Source organism: Molothrus ater, chromosome 18, assembly GCF_012460135.2.
Source record: "Molothrus ater isolate BHLD 08-10-18 breed brown headed cowbird chromosome 18, BPBGC_Mater_1.1, whole genome shotgun sequence".
Taxonomy (NCBI): Eukaryota; Metazoa; Chordata; class Aves; order Passeriformes; family Icteridae; genus Molothrus; species Molothrus ater.
The window spans coordinates 2,674,807-2,694,582 of record NC_050495.2 but is presented as its reverse complement, the minus strand read 5'-3'; the positions used below and the strand labels follow the sequence as shown (position 1 = coordinate 2,694,582).

At 53.8% G+C, this 19,776-nt stretch overlaps 2 protein-coding genes across 9 annotated transcripts in view; one reads left to right on the top strand and one right to left on the bottom strand.

The window, feature by feature from the left end:
- The first annotated feature begins 437 nt into the window (after window positions 1-437).
- On the top strand, window positions 438-12,717 carry ARL6IP4 (ADP ribosylation factor like GTPase 6 interacting protein 4). 3 transcript variants are annotated; one of them, XM_054516753.1, is made up of 6 exons: window positions 438-498; window positions 2,279-2,476; window positions 2,808-3,149; window positions 3,550-3,667; window positions 4,804-4,873; window positions 12,673-12,717. In XM_054516753.1, the coding sequence occupies exons 2-6, from the start codon at window positions 2,287-2,289 to the stop codon at window positions 12,700-12,702; spliced, it is 750 nt and encodes a 249-aa protein (XP_054372728.1). In that variant the 5' UTR covers window positions 438-498; window positions 2,279-2,286; the 3' UTR covers window positions 12,703-12,717. The 3 variants fall into 3 exon arrangements, with proteins under 3 accessions (XP_054372728.1, XP_036248979.1, XP_036248980.1); XM_036393086.2 differs by lacking the exon at window positions 12,673-12,717 and adding an exon at window positions 5,068-6,053; XM_036393087.2 differs by lacking the exons at window positions 438-498; window positions 12,673-12,717 and adding exons at window positions 931-993; window positions 5,068-6,053.
- PITPNM2 (phosphatidylinositol transfer protein membrane associated 2) overlaps window positions 6,111-19,776 on the bottom strand; it is a 126,251-nt gene continuing 112,585 nt past the window's right edge. For all 6 annotated transcript variants that reach the window (XM_054516751.1, XM_036393080.2, XM_036393081.2 and 3 more), the window contains 8 exons: window positions 17,821-17,969; window positions 15,095-15,211; window positions 14,324-14,440; window positions 13,823-13,971; window positions 13,032-13,181; window positions 12,771-12,954; window positions 11,423-11,551; window positions 6,111-10,275 (listed from right to left, as the gene is read on the bottom strand). In XM_054516751.1, coding sequence (XP_054372726.1) covers window positions 9,940-10,275; window positions 11,423-11,551; window positions 12,771-12,954; window positions 13,032-13,181; window positions 13,823-13,971; window positions 14,324-14,440; window positions 15,095-15,211; window positions 17,821-17,969 — 1,331 coding nt within the window. In that variant the 3' untranslated portion in view covers window positions 6,111-9,939. The remainder of the gene's footprint in view (window positions 10,276-11,422; window positions 11,552-12,770; window positions 12,955-13,031; window positions 13,182-13,822; window positions 13,972-14,323; window positions 14,441-15,094; window positions 15,212-17,820; window positions 17,970-19,776) is intronic.

Sequence of the window (19,776 nt, the reverse complement as noted above, 5' to 3'; positions counted from 1 at the left end):
CTTGGAAAATTAACTCGATACTGGATAGATGCTGCTGAATGTATGAGGGGCTTTTCCATGGATGCGTTCAGTGCAGTAATCAGAGCACGAGGGCAGTCACATCGGTGATTGTGGAGGGCTGAACTGTGAGCAGCTCGCACAAAAGGTGTTCGTTCATTGAGCTCTCCCAGCGGCCCCGCTGGATTTTAGCACACGGCGCTGATGAGCTGCTCATTAGCAAAGCTCATTAAAATTACACCGGGGGAAAGAAACCGGTGGTTGTATCTGAGCGAGGAGTCGCTACCGAGAAACGCAGTCTCGAAGCCTTTACCTCGTTCACTGGCGAACGTGAGCGCTCCCGATCTGCTCGAATCCTCCCCAAAAACTGAGGGGCGGCCCCCGGAACCAAAGAGCGCAGCCCGGTTGCTGCCCGGCCCCGCGCGCGGCGGACGGAGGCGGGAGGCGGCCAGCGCGGCCCCGGCGGCGGGAGCCCCGCTCGGGGCGGCGGGACCCGGCCCGGTGAGTCCCCGCTCCTCCCGCTCCCTCCTGCTCCTCTTACCTGCGGCGGGGCCGGGCCGGGCCGGCTGAGGACACCGGAGAAGGGCGGGCCGGGGGGGCACGGGCCCGAGCGCTGCGGCGGCCCCGGGGCCGGGGGGGCTGATAAAGAGCTGCGCACTTAAAGGGGCCGCGCCTGAGCCGCGCGCGCAGAACGCTCCCGCTGAGCTCTTAAAGGGACAGCGCACCTTGCACGGGTTCTTAAAGGGCCAGCGCACCTCGTGCTGAACTCTTAAAGGGCCAGTACACCTCATACTGAGCTCTTAAAGGGCCAGCGCACCTCGTGTTGAGCTCTTAAAGGGCCAGCGCACCTCGCGTTTCGCTGGCTCCCCGTGCCGGGGCTGAGGGCAGGCACAGCCCCTCCAGCCGCCCGGGGCACAGCAGCGCCAGGGCCGGGCCTGGGCAGGGCTGGGTGCGCCGGAGGAGGCGCTGTGGGCCCTGCCCGGTGTCAGGGTGGAGGTGAGAGCCCGGCTTGGGGCACAGCCGGCCTGGGATGCTGCTGGATTTGGGATTTGTCACTGGGATGCTGCTGTCTGAGCCCAGCTCCAGACCCATGATCCTGCTGCTGTGGATGTAGAACAGTGGGTTTTTCCTGCTGCTGTGGATGTATAACAGTGGGTTTTTCCTGCTGCCACTGATCCTGCTGCTGTGGATGTAGAACAGTAGGTTTTTCCTGCTGCTGTGGATGTATAACAGTGGGTTTTTCCTGCTGCCACAGCCAGAAGGGAAAGATCCGAGTCCCAAACGCTGCCCCATCAAGGCCCCGTGCAAGGGGCAGCTGCTGGGTGTGTGTGCATGAAGGACTCTCATCCTCTCACCCTTCCCTGCATGCCTGTAATGGTTCTCATTGGTTCTGGAGTTTTTTCCTGATTGAAATTTCCCTATGGAAATCAATCAAAGGTCTGATTTGCTCGGGAGCAAATCCAAATTGCTGCCTGGGAATGTCGAGGTGGTAAACAAACAATTCATTAAATGTGGTGGTTGGAAGGTGGCTGTGAGAAAGCGTTCCCAGCTCCTGCTCTGCCCACGGTGCCAGTTTGTTTTTTAAATTAATGAGAGCATGGATCACACTGGCCTGGGGCCGCCGGCGTCCCTGGGGCTGATAGACAGGGATAGCAGCTCAATGCATCATCTGTTTTCTAAGAGTAAATTGGAATATTAAAAACTCATTCTTCCCCTTGGCTTGTGCCTGCTCACAGCATTTTAAGTAACGGGGGGTTGACTCAGGGAGGACGCTTTGTTCTGCTGACTGTGGCTGCAGTGTCCATCAGCCCTTGCCTGTGTCCATCTCTGGTGCAGCTTCTCCTGCTGGCTCCTGGTGCCATGGAGTGACCATGGGGTGACCATGGAGTGACCATGGGGTGACCATGGGGTGACCATGGGCACAGCCCTGCTCTGTGCCTGCCCCAGCGGGGTCAGCCCAATCCTCCAGGGACAAACAGCAGGAGCGCAGGGAAAAGCTGCTGGGAGGTTTTCCTGGTGGAAAACCTGCCTGGAGACACTTGTCTGAGGCAGCTGAGGGCTGTCCCTGTGCCAGCTCCCTGCCCAGGCTCTGTGGTGGGGGTTGGAGGAATCCCCCGAGGCCATGATGGGAGATGGGCAGGGTGTGAGCAGGGAGGGAGTTTACCTGGAGCAGGTTTGCCAGGGCTGCTGTCTCAGACTGGAGTGAAGGATTTTGGGCTGCTGGGCAGGGTTGGTCCCCCCGTGGCTCTGATGTGACCCCTCCCTTTCCCCCTTTCCCCAGGAGCTGCCATGGCCCACAGCCGCTCGCGGAAGCGCTCGCGGAGCAGGAGCGAAAGCGACTCCCGGAGCAGGCAGGAGAGGAAGGAGAAGAAAAGGAGGAAGAGCAGCAAGGACTCACAGCAGGGCAGCAGCTCTCCACTGAGGAAGAGGATCTCTGGCTCTCATGGACACACCTCCAGCTTGGCAGCAGCCAGGGAAGGTGGGGAAGGCCCCTGAGCCTGTGCTTACACCACATTTCCCTGGGACAGGTGCACAGAGAGGGCCCAGGGGGGAGAAGAGGGTCCCTGGTTTTAGTTGGTGTCTGTCACCTTGTCCTGCACTTTGTGCCCACTTTGATCTCATGCTGACAAGTTCAGAGCTCTCAGCCCCTCCATGAGCAGCCCTGGTACCACAGAGCATCCTGGGTTGAATGTGGAACAGAGGGGAATTCCAGGCAGGAAAGAAACCAGGCTGGGAGAGGGATAAAAACCAACACCTCTGCTGCTGCAGGGCCAGGGCTGCCCCACTCACCCTCTTCTTGTGAATTGCAGAAAAGAAGAAGGAAGGAAAGGACAAAAAGAAGAGGAAGGCCAGTACCTCTTCCTCTGGGACGTCTTCATCCACCAGCTCTTCCTCATCTTCCTCTTCCTCCAGCTCCTCTTCTGATGACTCCAGTGACAGCGACTCCAAAGTGAAGAAGAGTCAAGACAGCAAAAAAAAGCGAGTGAAACAGAAAGACAAAAAGAAGAGGAAGAAGAAGAAGAAAAAAATAAAGAAGAAATCAAAGAAGAAGGCAAAGGAGAGGGCTAAGGAGGAGAAAGCCAGGGGAGAAGAGGCGCCTGGCCCCTCGCTGGAGCAGTGGCAGAAGGAGTCAGTGGTGGACTCTGGGCCAGGTAATGAAGCTCTTTCCCTCCTGCTGGAGCCTGTGCTGGTCCCTTTCCATCTGGGGTGTCTGAGGGAAGCAGGGCTGGGTACAGGGAGGAGCCCCAGGCTCCCTTCCCTCCTGTCTATGGTGCCCACCTTTGAGCCACACTCAGAGATTGGTTTGTAAAGTGTCAGGATGTGGTTTATAGATGGGAGTGGGGAACAAAGAGGCCAAATGGAAGGACACAGTCAGCAGCAAATCCTGGCAAAGCTGGTCCAAAGGGATGTGAAGTGTCCCTTTTTTGTGAGGTTTGTCACCAAACCCTGAGCACCGCCGGGAAGGAGGTGTGGAATGTTGTCCATGGGCTGCAGCCCCGGTGCTGTGCCCTCTCCTGGAGCACAGCTCTGACTGAGCCCTGCTGACCCCAGTTCTGACAGATGAGCAGAAGTCCCGGATCCAGGCCATGAAGCCGATGACCAAGGAGGAGTGGGACGCGCGGCAGAGCGTCATCAGGAGAGTGCTGGATCCCGAGACCGGGAGAACCAGGTATGGCCTGGGGTCTCCATTCCCATCCATGCTGGGTGGGCTGGGGGCCTGGAGGATGCCTGTCCATGGCACTGCAGCACCACACCTGAACCCCCTTCAGCAGCACAGGCCTGAGCCAACCCCTCACAGGTCCCCCCTCATCAGGCCTGGTGTGACTTACCCAGAGTGTGACACAATGACACCAAACCATTGAATTGTGTGCACACAAGGGACTCTGGGCTGTGTCCCAGTATCCCATTGCTGCATCCACTCACCTTTCAGCTCCAAAGCCCTGGGCCCTGGTAACACCCAGGTGGGAGTGAGGAGCATGTGCCCTGTGGGGTTACAGACAGTGATCAAACCCAAGTTCATTTAGCTGCCAAATAGAAATGACCCAGTTTTTAATAAACTGCATCTTCTCAGCAAGCAGAAAACGTCATGCTGAAGAGAATTGGGTATGACAAGTCCAGTCTTAAAATAGAAGACAGCCTGCAGGGCTCAGGGAGGTGTGGAACAAAGGTCGGTTCCCTGTAAGGCACGTAATGAAGACAATTAAATTTCTGTTCATGTCTGGAGGTGTGAGCCGCCTCCAACACTTGCTTGGAATTTGCTCAGCAAGATATTCCCCAGCCTGGCTGCATTTCAGGCCCAAACTGGCTCCTGTTCCTGAATGGCTTTGCAGATTCCTGGGGCAGCCAGGACCACACCTGAATTCTATGAAAAAACAAAGAGGTTTTGCATGGGTTGAGGCACTGTGGATTGTAGGGTGACAGGGGATGCTTTCATTGGGATCGTTTTGCTGTGCCAGTGTGACTGAGTGCACACAGCAGGCAGTGCCCTCAGCCTGGGGCAGAGCCAGCTGGCCCTCAGCTCTCAGGGGAGCACTCCTGTCCTTGCTGCAGTGTGTGACATTAATCCCACGGGAGCAATGGCACAGCCTGCTGTGCTGTTTAAGCTTAACACAAAACCAAAGTCACAAAATGCAGTGTCAGGGGTGGCTCAGCCCTGCCCTTGCCTGGAGGTGCATCAGCCCAGCACCTGCTCCTGGTCTGGGGGAGCTGGGGCACAGCAGGTGCCCTCGGGGTGGGGTCACATCTTTGCAGCTGCAGGAACTGGCCAGTACCCTCAGGGCTCCTGGGCCTGTGCTTGTCTTGCAGGCTCATTAAGGGGGACGGGGAAGTCCTGGAAGAAATCGTCAGCAAGGAGAGACACAAGGAGATTAACAAGGTAGGGGGAACTGGGCACCAGCATGAGCTGCACGGGGGTCTGGGCACAGCCAGGGAGCTGCTGCACCCAGAGGGGTTGTGTTTCCACCCTGGGCATGAGCTGAGCCCTGCAGCACTGCCAGGGCCCCCAGGGTGGTGCTGGTGGTCCTGCAGGCCTGGGCAGGGAGTGCTGTGAGTGCTGTGTGTCCCTTGCAGCAAGCCACCCGTGGGGATGGGCTGGCCTTCCAGGTGAGGACGGGGATGCTGCAGTGAGGGCAGGCCCCAGCCAGCCCTGGAGCCCTTCCTGTGCCCCTGCCAGCCCAGGGGGAGCCTCTGGAGCACGCAGACAGCACCGTGTCAAGGTGTTCCCCAGGGGCCCTTTCCAGCTGCTCTGTAAGTTACTGACTGGGAAGGAGAGCGACTTTAGTGGCTCCTCTCCCAGTGAACAGCTTCTCCCCTCCCTGTCCCAGCTCAGGCCAGTGTGGCTGTAATGCACCTGAGCCATCTGCCCCAGTGCTCCTCTGGATGCTGAGGAGCTCAGCAGCACCCAGGGGACAGGCTCGAGGGTGCTGAGCACCTCAGGGTGCTCTGGGCTTTGGGGGGCAGGGGTCAATGCTGTGGCCAGGACAGGGTGTACCAGGCCACAAAACACACAGCTGGCTGCCACTTCTTCCCCTCAGGGGCTGCTCATGGCCCTTTCCCTGCTGGATCTGGCTTAGAGGCCCTTTGCACTCCCTGAGCCTGCTCAGACAGGAGTGGCTGTGGCTCTGCTCAGGCTGCAGCTCCTCTGAGCCCTGAGTGCCACCCTCCACTGAGCCCCGGGGCTTCTCCCAGCCTTCCTGCAGCTTCACCTCCTCGGGTAGGGGAGCACTGACCTGGCACACTGCACTGGCCTCTGTGCAGGTGTGCTTTGTGCAGGGGTGGCTTTGCCTTGCTCTCTGCTCCTGCATGCAACTCGTGTCCCTTCCCCACAGCACAGGCCCTGGGCAGCGCTGGGGCTCTGGGCTGCTCAGGGCCCAGGGCTGCTCTGAAGCAAACACAGCAGCCTTTTCCCTTGCTGGGAAGACCATAAATCTGCAAACTGTAAAAAAGAAAAGGACAAATGGTTTAAAGGACAAATGGGTCCTGCAGGACTGATCTCCACAGAGGGTTTCCTCATTCTGTTCATGGCTGTAACCCCATTAAACTGGCACCTGCTCACATCTGATGACTTGTCTGTTCCTAGAGTATTCCCCCAGCCCAAAAAAGCAGACAGAGAAAAGCCTTCCCGTTTCTTTAATCTGTGTAACTCACAATGGTACTGTACACGAAGCACACCAGGCATTGGAACGATGCACTAACAGCAAGGAGGAGAAGGAAGTTGTACACAAGGTTTGCCACACACACGCGAGTCACGGGCACGGCACACGCGGGGCGGCCCCGGCGCCCTCGGGCATCCCCTGCTGCTTCCCCACGCACAGCTGGTACCCCTAGAGCAATTTTTTATAAATAAAATATAACTAACATTGTTGGAATATAAAATTGACAGTCGAGGGTATCAACAGGCAGAGGGAGGGGACCGTAAGGCTTCTAGAACTAACAGGAAATGCAGCAAACAGTGGCGATACCTGAAGAAGGGGCTGCTACAGCAAGCACGGCGGCTGCTGGGGGGTGGTGGTGACCCTTTGGCTGATTCCTGCTCTGGGCTCGTGCCCCCGACACTGTAAACGGTTTTTGGTATTAGGATTTCGCCTCATCTGACTGAGTGATCTGAGCAAACCCAGGAAAATGACTCGGAGGGAATGCACGGGCTCCTCTCTCTGTTTTTTTTTTAAAAGACTTTAAAGGGACAGCGTCAGGTAGAAAGTCCGGCCTAAGGGTGCAGTAATACAAAAAGCTGCTTTTCATAAAAAATCTGAGCTCTGCAGCAGAGTTTGATTCCCATGGAAACAGAAAAGCAACCCCAAAGCCCGAGGCTGTGTTGTGCTGATGTGCAGAACAGGACGTGGGCTGTCACCGAGGGCTGCCCAGACAACGGCCCAGGGAGGAGGACAAGAAACTTCCCATTCTCTCCTTTCAAAGCAAACAAGTTACTCCTAACAAGGATAAATTAGGTCTTTACCCCGACAGTGCCCCTTTAGTAAGGATGGAATATACATTCATCTTTCCCTCACCACATCCAAATGGATCCTCTTCCATCCACGTGGAAAGGCATCGGGTCACATGCACTGCTCTCCAAAACAGCTCGGGACAAACAGGTTATAAACACAGAGGGAAACTATTGCTATTGTTCTGTGAGTGTGGATCTCGGCTTCAGAGGGATGAGTGCCAGATGGGGGCGGCTGAGGATTGAGCGATGGAGACGGGGATGGACTGAGTTGGTGAGGAAAAACTTTGTGGCATTATTTCCTGGTAACTCCACCCACCTCCCAGGGAATTATTGCAGCAATAAAGGTCCTGCTCTACAATTGCTTCTCCGTGTTGGATCCGTACAATGGCAACGGATGGGGGCCAGGGGAAGGACCCGGGCAAGGTTCAAGAAGCTCAACAAAGGATGAGGACAGAGGTGCTGTGATTGTCAGGCTAACTGGTCAGGAGCTGTTTAAAACATGAAGTGATGGAGAGGGTGAGTATCATATTGCACTTCTGCATTCATTGACAGTTACATTAAACTTGGTCCATAAAATAATTGCTTTGTACATAATGCCTGAAACAAAAAGCTACATTTTTAAAATATTAATGAACCCTGAAGGTTCCAGTCCCTCCAGACATTTTTTTTTCCTCTACATAAATAAATAACTTTCAATTTTATATATCCACTTTTTATGTTGAACATTTACATTCGCCTCTGTTTTACACTATCTACACATAAGAAAATGTGAACATCTCATCAACTGGAAAATGTACAGGTCATGTCTCGGTTCTGGACTTGGAGGAAAGGTGAATTTTGCAAAGGCCATATCCAAATTTGCAGAAATTATTTAGTGATGTGGTTTGGTGACTTCACAGGATGGATTGTGGCTTGGCTTCCTACTCAGATGGCATCTGTTTGATAGAACATTCGGCTAGCAAAAAGCTGGGACAAATTCTCATTGTTTCCAAACCCAGTAAAAGCTCTGGATGTACATTCAGAGAGAGCCAAGCTGAGTCAGCAGAAAGGGAAGTCAGTTTCTGGTAACAAAAAGTCATCAGGTACATTCTGTACTCGGATAATTACCAAAGAGAAGTGGCTGAAACGTTTTGCAGTCGGGTCTGAGCGCTCCAGGGGCTCTGATGCCGGCGGCAGCTCCGCACTGTCCCTGCTCTGCCTCGGCCTGGACCCTCCACACCACGAACACAGGAGCTGGATGAGTTGGATTTGTCCCCGTGGCCCAGAGGCAGCGAGCAGAGCAGCGTTCACAGTGCTGTGTATCTCAGTGCGGCCGTCCTGCACCGTGCTTATTGAAACTGGTAAGAAAATGAAGCAGCCAGTCTAAAAAATTCTCTGGTATAAATAAGATCCTCATAAGTAGAAAGTGATATAAAGACAGGAGAGTGTGGTGGGGAAAGCAGGGTTACACACAGTCAGGGAGCTCGGTAGGACTAGAAAATCTCCACGTGAAGAGGCCAGCTGGAGTCTGTAAATGTGGAACCCCTGTGTGGATGCCCCTCTGCCCCAGGAGGTGTGTGCAAGGAGGGAACCTTTGCTGGCCCCAAGAGGGACAGGACTGAGGGGCTTTTTGGCAAGCCCTGGCTCCAGGCACTGTTCTCTGTCCCTGTCTGGGTGTCACTGGGGTGCCAGCTCTCTGCCACACGCCCACCAGCTCGCTCCAGCAGCACAAACCCAGTGCCTCAGGCACATCCACTGAGAAACACACCAGAAAAATTAAGATATGGCCTTTTCTTGAGGTTGCCTGACATTGTTGGCACACTTCCTTACAGTCTCCTTACTGCTGGAAAAACTTCTGCACAGATTGTTGTTTTTTTTTTTAAATATATACATATATATATGTGTGTGTGTATATATGTATAGATATCCACACACACCCTGGCTTAGCAATATTTCATTGTCATGCACTACAAACACTGGTGTAGCTACATGAGATGGTAACAGGTTTCCATTCTAAAAATCATCAGTGCAAAAAACAATGAGGTTTTACAGTTCAGTAACTATAGGTAAAAGAAGCGAGTCTAGTTCCCATGAAAGCTGCTACTGAACTTGGAGAGAACCTGGGAAGAAAAAAGGTCTCAGAGGTGGATGTTGAGAGAGTCAGACCCTGCATTTGGATGAGAAGAACTGCAATGCAATCCAGCTGCTGAGTGCCTTCAGCTGCTTCCAAATATATGGTGGTTACTTGCTGGAAATAATACATAGCGAGACTATTTGGAGACTTTAACAGCAATTAAGTGTCTGAGGTTTGTAACAGCTCAAACAAAATAGCTTGTATTCCTCTTTTAATAGGTCACCACATTAAATTCCATCGGCTTCTAAAAGATCTGTTTAAAAAATAACAGTAATAACAATAATGACCCCGCTGTCTTGGGCACGAATCTGCCGACATTCTGCCTCTGCCATCGGCCTCGATGCAGCTTCAGCTTTGCACTGCACCAGCTCCTCGAGAAAGTGGCTGCACGTGGAGCTCTCTGTCCAGGGAAAGCTCTCGGTGGCTCGGCCTGGCACAGCCCACGACAAATCCCTCGCTGGGGCCGGGGGAGCGGCGTTACCCAACCCCAGAGCCCCCACCTGACTCCCGGCACAGCCCAGGACAAGCTCCCCCAGCCTCGTGCCCTGTTCTGTGGCTCTGAGGACAGCACTCGGTCACCGTGTGATGGCTAACAAGGCGAGGAGGCACCTATTTACAGTCACTGACCCTGGATGAGAGAAGGAGGCAGGAGAGAGCGCTGTCCTGACCTGAAGACTTCCCCCCCGATTTCCAGCTGCTCCTCGGGCTCCCGCTCCCGCTGCAAGGCCTGCACGTTCCGTGTGGGAAACATCCCGTCTCTTCCCAGAACACCGTGGTATTAGAGTAGCACCATATTTACCCTTCCAGCCCGAAACACCGGCCTCGTCCCTCTTTCCCTTTATTTCTCCTCCGGTGGCTGCAGCTGACAATCCTGGCTCCGGCCTGGCTACTTCTGCCCCAGGAGGCCAGACTCCAGCCGGGACGCGGCGCTGCGGCCCCAGCAGCCCGTGGCGATGCTCATGCTGCGCTGGCTGCGCTCCCTGTCCCTGTCCTTGTCGCTGTCCGACTGGCTCTGGGTGCGCTCGGGCCGGTGGCCGCCGGCGCTGGCGGGCTGGGAGGAGATGGTGCGCAGCAGGTGGTTCCTCTTGCGCAGGAACTCGGCCTGGCTGGGCAGCCCGAAGCTGCCCTTGCGCAGCGCCATGCGCGTGGTGTTCTTGGCGGGGCGCGCGCGGTGGTTGTACTCCAGCTGGGCCAGGTGGGCCGCGTAGCCCTCCGTGATGAACTGCGGGGTGAGGGCGGGCGTTAGGGGTGGGACGCGGTTCCCTGAGAGCCACTGGCAGCCAGAGGTGTTCACTCTGCCAGGTTCTCTGGGAAGTCAAAACTTCCTTCTTAATCAGCCTAATCCCAATAACAATCTACATCCACTCTGGAACAGAAAGCCTCACCTCCTTCTGGGAATGAAAGTTCATTATAAACTTCAAAATCCCCATCAGCCTAAAAATAGACTTCGACTCCCTTACCTTCTTCCCCATTGCACTATTCGTATCATGATCTATCCTACAATTTGCAACATGATATATGGCCTCAGACCCCTACATTACAAAATTTTTCACCTACCTACTGTTCTTCCTAATCGCTATACTCACCCTCATCATCGCCAACAACCTATTTGTGCTATTCATTGGCTGAGGAGGAGTCGGAATCATGTCCTTCCTTCTAATCAGCTGATGACACGGTCGGGCAGAAGCCAACACCTGTCACCCTGGTTTTTTAAGATTTTCTAAGCCTTCTGATGTTGACATTCTTGCAGTGAACTTTCTCACACACTTTTTGTAAATAACTCATTGTTTTGCATTCTTTTACGGAGGAGGAGAAAGTTGATGGACTGTTGGTTTGACCAGTGTCATTGGAGAGGTGCCACTGTCACCCTCCAGTCCACTGTCACTTTTGGAAATCTATAAATGTTGGAGTCAGAAAATAAACCTCTCTTTTTCTTCACCTTGAGAACAGCAGTGTGCACTTGTGTATTTTCGTGTCCTATAGTGACAAACACCACTGCCCTTCAAGCCGTGCTTTACAACCAAATTGGAGACATCAGACTTATCCTCTGCATAGCATGACTGGCCTCTGCCACAAATACCTGAGAAATCCAGCAACTTCCCACTGCTTCCCAAACTCCTACACTACCCCTATTAGGCCTCATTCTAGCCACAACTGGAAAATCTGCTCAGTTCAGCCTCCAGCCCTGACTCCCAGCTGCTGTAGAAGGACCAAGCCCCGTATTGCCCTGGAAGCACTCAGACCCATGATGTGGCCCTGCTACCTGGGACAGTTCCCACCCTGCTCAGTCACCAGACTTGTGAGGACCAAATTCCCACCTCCCTCCCAGGGGAGCAGCACCTCCAGGGCTCAGCCAGGCTGGCTCCTACCTGACACTGGCTCTGCAGCTTCTTGGTGGGTCGGCCGACGATGTAGATGTGCGTGGGCGGGAGGCTGATGGAGCTGTACACGGAGATGTCCTTGGTGGATCCATACGCTGCGTGGATCCTCATGTGCAGCTGGGGGACAGAGAGCAGCAGCACAGGGTCAGAACACACAGGCACCCCACGCTGCTCAGCAGGCTGGGCTTTGGGTTTTCCAATAGCATTTGTGGGAATGAATCTCAGGTCACTGGAACTAATGCAAGTTCCCAGCTGGATAATGAACCACCCTGGGAAGTGCTAATTAACAGAGCTGGGCATGTTTACAGGCTGTGACAAGAGGAGTGACAGCAATACAAGAACAGATTTCCCTTTGCTGATCCACAGCCTTCCTTGAGGTCTGCAGGGGGCAAGGATGCTGCACACTTCCCTGCTGTCACTAGGGGAGAGGAGCTGCAAACCTGAGCAGGAATCATTAGCCGGGAATGTTCCCCTCCACAGCCAAGCTGCTATTACCTGGTGGGCAGAAGGAGAAGGGACAGGCTGCAAAACCTGCTGCTTTTCAGGGATACCTCTGCCTCTACTCCAGGCAGAGAGCAGCTCCTGGACAACCCCTTCTGAAGTGGGCTGGAGCAGGGGCTGGCAGGGGAGGTGTGGACATTGGTGCCACCACACACTGGCCAGCTTTGAGCCCAGAACCACACGTCAGGGAGATGGAAAAAGAATTTCTGACCCTGGTCCCAAACTTGTGGAGGACCAGAGAGCAACTGAGAGCCAGCTGCTCCCTCCACTGACACTCAGGCCAAAAAGGGAGCCTAAGTAAGTTAAGGACAGGCTTTTCCTGCAAATGAAGGCAGGGAAAGTGCTTGGGACACTGGCAGCTCCTTCACCTGGCAGACACAAAAAACTTCTTTCTATCTGGAGCTTCCCTGAGGCTCTGGGCTGAGCACTATCAGGACCTGCCAAGGGTCAAAGCCCTGGAAGATCTCCCTTCTCCCAGCAAAGCCATTTCTGCAGCAGCTCCATCCCCTCTCAGCCCTGCTGTCCCCACCACAGGCAGCCAAAAAGCCACCAAGCAGGTGAAAAAGTGCATGTGGGGGGGAAGGGAGGCTCTGCTGCCTCTGTTCACTTAGGGGTTTGAGGAGCAGTGATGAAATGGAGCAGTGCAGAGCAGAGGCAACACAATTTAACAGAATAGACACTTTTGTAGAGCAATAAAGGAATGAAAATAAAATGAACAGATTAATCTTCCACTGCAGGTCACATTGCTGCCAAGAGACCGGTGCTGACAGTGGTGGTTGGATGAGGAGCAATCTAAACCCGTGCCACGATCCCATTTCAGCAGAGGCAAGCTTACATCAGTGATGAGGGATTTCAGGAAGTTGGCCTTGTGCCGCAGCGGGTCGTGAACCAGCCCGTCGCAGAAGGACACGATGCCGTGGGGGAAGTTGTGCTGTGCTAACCACGCCACCACCCTCTGCTTCTGCATGTCAGGGCGGCCCGTGACGTAGATTATGAGGTAGCCGAGGTCTTGCCAGTGCCTGGAAGGAAAGGCACGAGTCAATGGATTGCAGAGCAGGGCTGGTGTCAGATCAACCACCCCAGGCCCTGCCCTGACCTTACAACGTCCACGGCCCCGGCGCGGACCTTGGGGTCGCTGCCCATGATGGAGACGCTGGCTGCGAAGGAGCCGTCGATGCTGAACACCACAAACTCTGTCCCCTTGGGCAGCACCGTGATGTAGCTGTCAGCAAACGTGTGGTCACCCCTGAGGGAAGGGATGCAGGTGTTTAGAGGCATCAAAATATCCACAGGGCATCACCAGGACCTGTGGAGCACCACGAGCCCAGAGCAGCTCCCACATCAGGCCCAAAGGCTCCAACAGTGATGCCACCCTCAGTTAGAGCAGGAACAGGCACTGTGTGAGGGTCTCTGTGCTCAAGTGGGGATGGATTAGCACTCCTTGGCAGCAGAGACTCAACAGTTACCCCTAGAAAAACATTTCTGGGTTCACCACCAAGAAGATGCTCCCCTCCTCCCCCTCCCAGAACCCAACACCAGCAGCGGAGCTGAGCTGGAGTCCCTGGGCTGTGAATCATCACGAGTACAAAGTCCTGTCCCTCAAGGACAAGTTTATGGTCTTTAAAATATGCTCATTCGTGCAGTTTTGCAGATGGCCACGAGGCCCTGTGGTGCAGAAGACCTGCTCCTGCAGTGGGAGCTCAATTCCTGTGCTGGTGGTGATGCAGCAGCCAGAATAAAATATGGATTTTCCCCTTACAGCTGCAGAGTACAAATGGCTTTGTCTCTGTTGCTGGCAAACCAGGCTCTGAACCCACCCAGCAACAGGAGGGACCATGTTCTAATCCAATTCCTCTTTGCTCCTCCTGCGAGTCCCAGGCCCCTCACCTGACCACCATCTTGACGGGGTAGACGCCGATGCCCAGGCGCCGCTCCTCGGGGATCACGTAGGAAATCCTGCCACTGCTGTTGCTGATCTCCGTGTCAAAGTACACCCACTCCCCCGATGGTGGCTGGGTCATGATGTGGATGTCCACCTGGGGACAGCGAGGCTGTGTCACCCCCAGCAGGACAGGCTGGGCACAGGGACATCCCACCCGAGCCCCTGTGGGTGGCAGCGGGGTTGGTCCTGCTCCCGCCCTCTGCACTTCATGGATCTGGGCTGGGCAGCACCCAAACATCAGGGGCTGCAATGAAACCTGGCCTCGGTGGTGAGACCTCTGGGACAAATGCTGCTCCTGGTGGGAGGCACCCAAAAGTCTGAGCAGGAGAACCTGGCCAGGACACAAGTGCAGCAAACCCCAGCAGGGACCAAGGGAGCACTGACTGGTGCTACCTCTGTCCCACAATTGTCACCACATGGTGACAAGCCCCCAGCACACACGGTACCTTCTCTCCTGTGAGGGTGACCATGTCCAATGGACCATACATGAACCTCCCAGTTAAGGTCTGGGGCCCATCCTCGTTAGCAATGGTGTCGTTGATCCTGTGGTTGGCTGTGACGTTCTGCATGAGGCAAGAGGGGAGGAGGAAAAAAAAATAAACAGTTTGCAGCAATGGATAACCTCACAGGGAAATGCCAAATATAACTGGACAAATTGGAGCATGGGTTTCTCTGTGCCATTCCCCCCCTCCACTCCACCCTCAGCTCTGGGAAAGAATTTGACCTGTGGCAGAGGTGAAGCTCTGTGCCCTGAACTGATGGGTGGATTGGAGTGCTGAAGAGCCAATTTCCATGGCAGGTTGTACGTGCAATTCTGATACTCTCTATTAACTCTCCCACTTTGGAATTGGGAGGAAATACACACAGCTGCCAGAGAAATCTGCTGATATTGTTTCAGTTCTAGCACAGAATTGCCCTCTCAGAAACTGGAGACTTTACTGGGAGCAAAAGGCATTTACTGAGCTGAGAACTGGTACTATTGGACTTTGAAAGATGTTCCATTCTGACTCATTCCCTGACCCACAGCCAATGCTTCCTGCGTTTTACAGACTCAAGACTAAGAGGAGACCTTGCTGACACACATCTTTAGGGTTGCTCTTTTACAGGCACCCAGGTAGGATATAACCATTAAAACAGCCCAGCAAACCCTCTGTCTGTGCCACCGCCTCAGAACAGTTTGTACAGCCCCAATCAGAGCAGCCCCAAACCCCCCTTACCCGGAGCTTCACGTTCGTCCTCTTGCGGAGCCACTTCTCCCGGGGCTTGGAGGGGGTGAAGACAGACACCTCCTTCCCATCCAGCTCCAGCACACTCGAGTTCTCGTGTCTCATCACCTGCAGGAGGACAGATCCCCCCAAGGCATCAGCCCTCTCCTCCTGCCTGGCTGTTCTGCATCTCCTGAGCCTGCAGTGAGGAAGGGCAGTGCCTGGAGAGAGGCCCCTGAGTTTGCTGCTGACTTTGTCACCTTGCAGGTTTGAAGGACAAGTGGCCTTTTCTGCACTGGCAAAGCCTGTGGCCAGTGCTGACTTAATCCTGGCTGGGATGCAGGTTTTTGGATTGTCAGGAGGTACAAAACTGACTCTGCACTGAGATACCTGCCCTTCCTCCAGGGTCCCTTGGTCCCTTCCCACGGCCTGCAGGGGACACAAACCTTCCCCATTCCGTAACAGACCCAGCACCAGCTGCTCTGACTGGCCCCATGCTGACAGATGCTGTTCCTTCAGCTCATTTCCAATTCCTACTGAAATTCCCAACCCTTTCCCGTGGCTTTTGCTCCTCTCACTGATCTGACCCCTGTGGAGGCACACAGGGGTCTGGCTTGGCTGCATGTGAGGCAGAGCCCAGGCTGTCTGTCTGTCCTGGCTGACAGAACTCCAGGACTTTGTGCTGGTGGGACATCACTGCCAAGCAGCCAATTCCTGCCTGTCACCAGGGCAAGGACGGGGATGGGAGGCAGGAACACAGAGAGAGGAGGGTTAACTCCTACCTAGGTTGCTCTTACCTCTAGAATGGAAAAGGAAGAATAACACCCAGAGTCTGGGGACACCTCAAAGACTCACAGCCCTGCAGGACTGGGAGGTGACCCTGCACAGAGAACTCCAAAACTGCCAGTAGTCCTTGGTGATCAAAAAATTAAGAGGCCTCCTAAATGTGGGCTCTTTTACAAGGTCCTGAACATGTTCTGAAAGGTCAGCAGCTCTCCAGCTGAGCTTGGCTGACACAGGCCAGCCCTCTTTGCAGAGCTGAAGCTGGTTTTCATCCAGGGAAATGGAAAAAGGACCCCAGGGAGGATGAGCTTGCTGGGGCGGAAGCTCATGGAAATCCAATGTAAACAAAATAACAAATTTTACTGAAAATTATTTAAATCAGGAATGTATTTTGAATTCTATCTGGGCTTGTTTTAACAAGATTTAATCTTTGGAGACTAAAACTGTTCAACAGCTTCTTTTTACATTTTGTCTAGAGATGACTTTCAAAGGCCATTAGAAACAAGTCCTTATTAGGGGAAGCAGTTGTGTGGTGCTGGTGAAGGACAGCGAGAAGACAAAAGATGAGAAAACCCCTGGGTCTTGAGGCAAAGAGGAGTGAACAGAGACAGGACTGGGCAAGGGGGTGCCAGACTACCCAGGCAGGCACCAGCAGGCTTAGAATGGATGGAGAGGTTCCTCCAGGTACTCAAGCCACAAGGTTTGAAACACCACACAGTGCAACAGACCCAGGTTTGGGCTGAAACCTGAATAATTGGCTATTTACCAAGTGGAAGACTTTGTGTATGAGACTGTCATGACTGTTTGCCCCTCAGGCACCATGAGAGTTCTCCCTTCTTTCCTGCCCTGTGAGGCTGGGCTGGGTGTGCAGGCAGAGCCTGGACACAGCCTGGCAAGGGAAGGGTCTCACTGGATTATCAGCACTGCTCAGCTGCCACCAGCACTGACACTGCTGCTGTTTATGGTTCTCACACTATTTGGGAGATAACACTGAAAGAGAGTTTGCCAACAGAATCATAAATAACTGAGAGCTGCAGCAGAGGAGGCTGCAGGAGAACAGGGAGGATTTAACAGCTGAGCTAATGCAAAGCAAACCCGGCGCCGAAGTGGGCAACACAAACCACAGAGCTCCTTTGGGTTTTGTTGTTTTCCAGCTCCATGCTCTAAGTGTCATCCCTTGGGGAGTTCATATTTTTTAAGGCAAATAACTCCCCCTTCATCTCCAAGAAGTGAAAGGAAAATATTTTTTTTAGGGAAAAAACACGTTTTAGACAGTAAATTTGAATTTTAGGCCAAATATAGGTTGATAAAATCTGAGGTGTCAGACTCCAGACACCAGCAATCCCCATTCTCCTGGCCCTAGAACTGCTTTGTGCTGCAGGAACCAAATGAGAACCAAATCCCAATGAGCTCCTAGAGGAGACAACAATAACTTAGAAAGGCAAAATGGAGAACTGCAATCTGCCTATCAATTCATGTTGAATAAATATAAAACTTCCCCTTTGGTTTTATTGTATCTGGTGCTGGTTTTATTTGTTTGAGAAGTTTCAGTTTCAGACTTGAGATCTGACCTGGCACACAGGCAGAAACAAGTGCCACTGACCTTTGCCACAATGATGATAGGAAACTGCCCTGGGCTCTCTCCATCTCTCTCTCTCTCACTCTCTCCCAGGGAGCTCATCTGAAACCTGCTCTGATGATAAGAGCCCAAAAACCACACAGCCCCAAACCAAGCAGGTGTGACAGCACGTCCATGAAGTCTGTATGTGTGCAGCTCCACCAACACCACGGGTGAGGAAAACAAAGAAGAGGAAAAAAAGGGATCTGCAGGGGCAAAGGGTATTTTTTTACCTCTGTGCATCGACAAGTCTTATATGGAAGGTGCACTGGAAAAAACCAAAGAGCCCTAAGCATTTTTCAGCCCAAGGGAGACAAGGGAGAGGGGATGACTGTACCTGTCTGAGCAGGAAGGAGACAACGTCCGTGGACTCCCAGTAGCTGGCGTGGAAGAGGTGAGGCAGAGCCACGGTCGGGAACGCCGTGAGGGCGTCGGGGCAGTACAGGGCGTAGTCGATCCGCTTGGTTCCCCACCACTTGGCAGCAACTACAGAAGCAAAACACTCCTTCAGACCAAGGGGGTTCACAGAAGGGATTTCAGGGCTCTGGCTCCTCGCTCCAGGTTTGCCAGGAGGCTGCTCCCTGGCTGGTCCTGCTGCTCTGGGGAACAACTGAGCCCGGGCTCGGGGTTTGCTCACACCAAGGGAGGAACACATGGCCACCAACGTGAGCTCTCCCTTGTTCAAGCAAAGAGGAAGGCACTGAAGGGCAGGTTAATTGGCTGTTAGTCCAGACCCCAGGGAAGGGGCTCAAGGCTCCTGTGCAATGAGCCAAAACATAAAGACAGCAACAAATCTCCCTGGAGCTGTGGGAGGAAGGAAGGGTGGGTGGGTGCCCATCTTCAGCCCTGCTTCCAACTCCTTTAGCTTTCATCAGGGAATTGCATCCAGGTATTGGCTACACTAAAGAGGACTGGGAATCCACAGGATGCTAAAAGGCACCACAAGGCGGGGAATATGGCACATGATGATGGGACTGGTAGTCCCCAACAAATCCTTATTGCCCTCCTGGGCAACCGAGATGTGCAGCCCAGCCCTCCCAGGGGCACAGCCTCTGTGGGGGACAACAAGACAAGTACCTGGCAGTATTGGGACTTCATTGCATGGGGGACTGAAAAATACACTGGGATTTAATGGGGGACAGGGATACAAGCAAAACAGACAAGTTCTCCCTCAGGGAGCCCAACAACTCACAGGCAGGTGTCCGACAGCCACCCTTCACCCCCACACCTCAACTGCCCTGAGCTCTGCCCACACACATGTCCTGCCCCAATCCCTGGAAATCAGGTCTCAGTCCAAAGCCTCAGACCCCAAAGCCATGGGCTGCTTTCCCATCAGCAAGGAGTCCTCAATGCCTGTGCACTCCAGCCCAGAGAAGCAGCCAAGGAAAGAAAAGATGGAGATCAAGAGAGCAGCAGAAGAATTTTGTTTGTGTTTGCATGCAGGATGCAAGCTGGGGCTTTGACAAGGGCTTCCTCAAGCTTGGTTTGTCTCTGTGACAATGTTCCCTTTTTAAGGACTTCCAGGAAAGCTGCCAGGTTTAAGGTACAATCCAACACACCCTTCTGCAAAGGGAAATCTGGCTGGTGATGAGCACAGATGCTGAACTGAAAAGATGGATCCACCAGCTCCTTCCAGAGACCTGCACAGAGCTCCCACCACAGCAAAAGCAGAGGGATGTGGATTCAGCACATCCCCATGGCCCAGCCCTGGCTGTGCCAGGTGCCAGGTCACTCTCACCCTGATAGTCCCCACTTTTCTGAAGAGCCATGGGAAGGAGGAGCAAGGTTGGACACATCAATGTGGCTTTTCCAGAGCTCACAGGCACCTCCTCGCAGCCACTTCTGATTCCCTGCCTTCCAAACTGACAGCTCCTGGTCATGTCCCAACTTTCATTTCTCATGCAAGTCCCCAGCTTGGGTAATTTCAGATTCTGCACAGGAAGCAGACAGGATTGACTCTTCCATGCTCAGAAGACAGTGGTGGAGGCAGAAGCGTTGTCCCCTCAACTCTTCCCCGAATTCCTGCTCCTGCCAAGTTGTTAGCTGTGTTATGATGGATCTTCAGGGCAAAGTGACAGAAATGCTTGTTAAGATGCAATCAGAAACTGCAAGTGCCTCAGTGTGAAGCGCAGAGATCTGTGGTGAAGTTCTGTGACTACCAAATGAGAGAGGAGGCTGACAGGAGTGGATCTCTCCAGAATACCTGTCTTGATGTCCAGCTCTGGTATCCGAAGAGCACAGCCTGCAGCGCGGCTCCGCGGCCCTTGGAGCTTCCTTCCCTTGGCAGGGACTG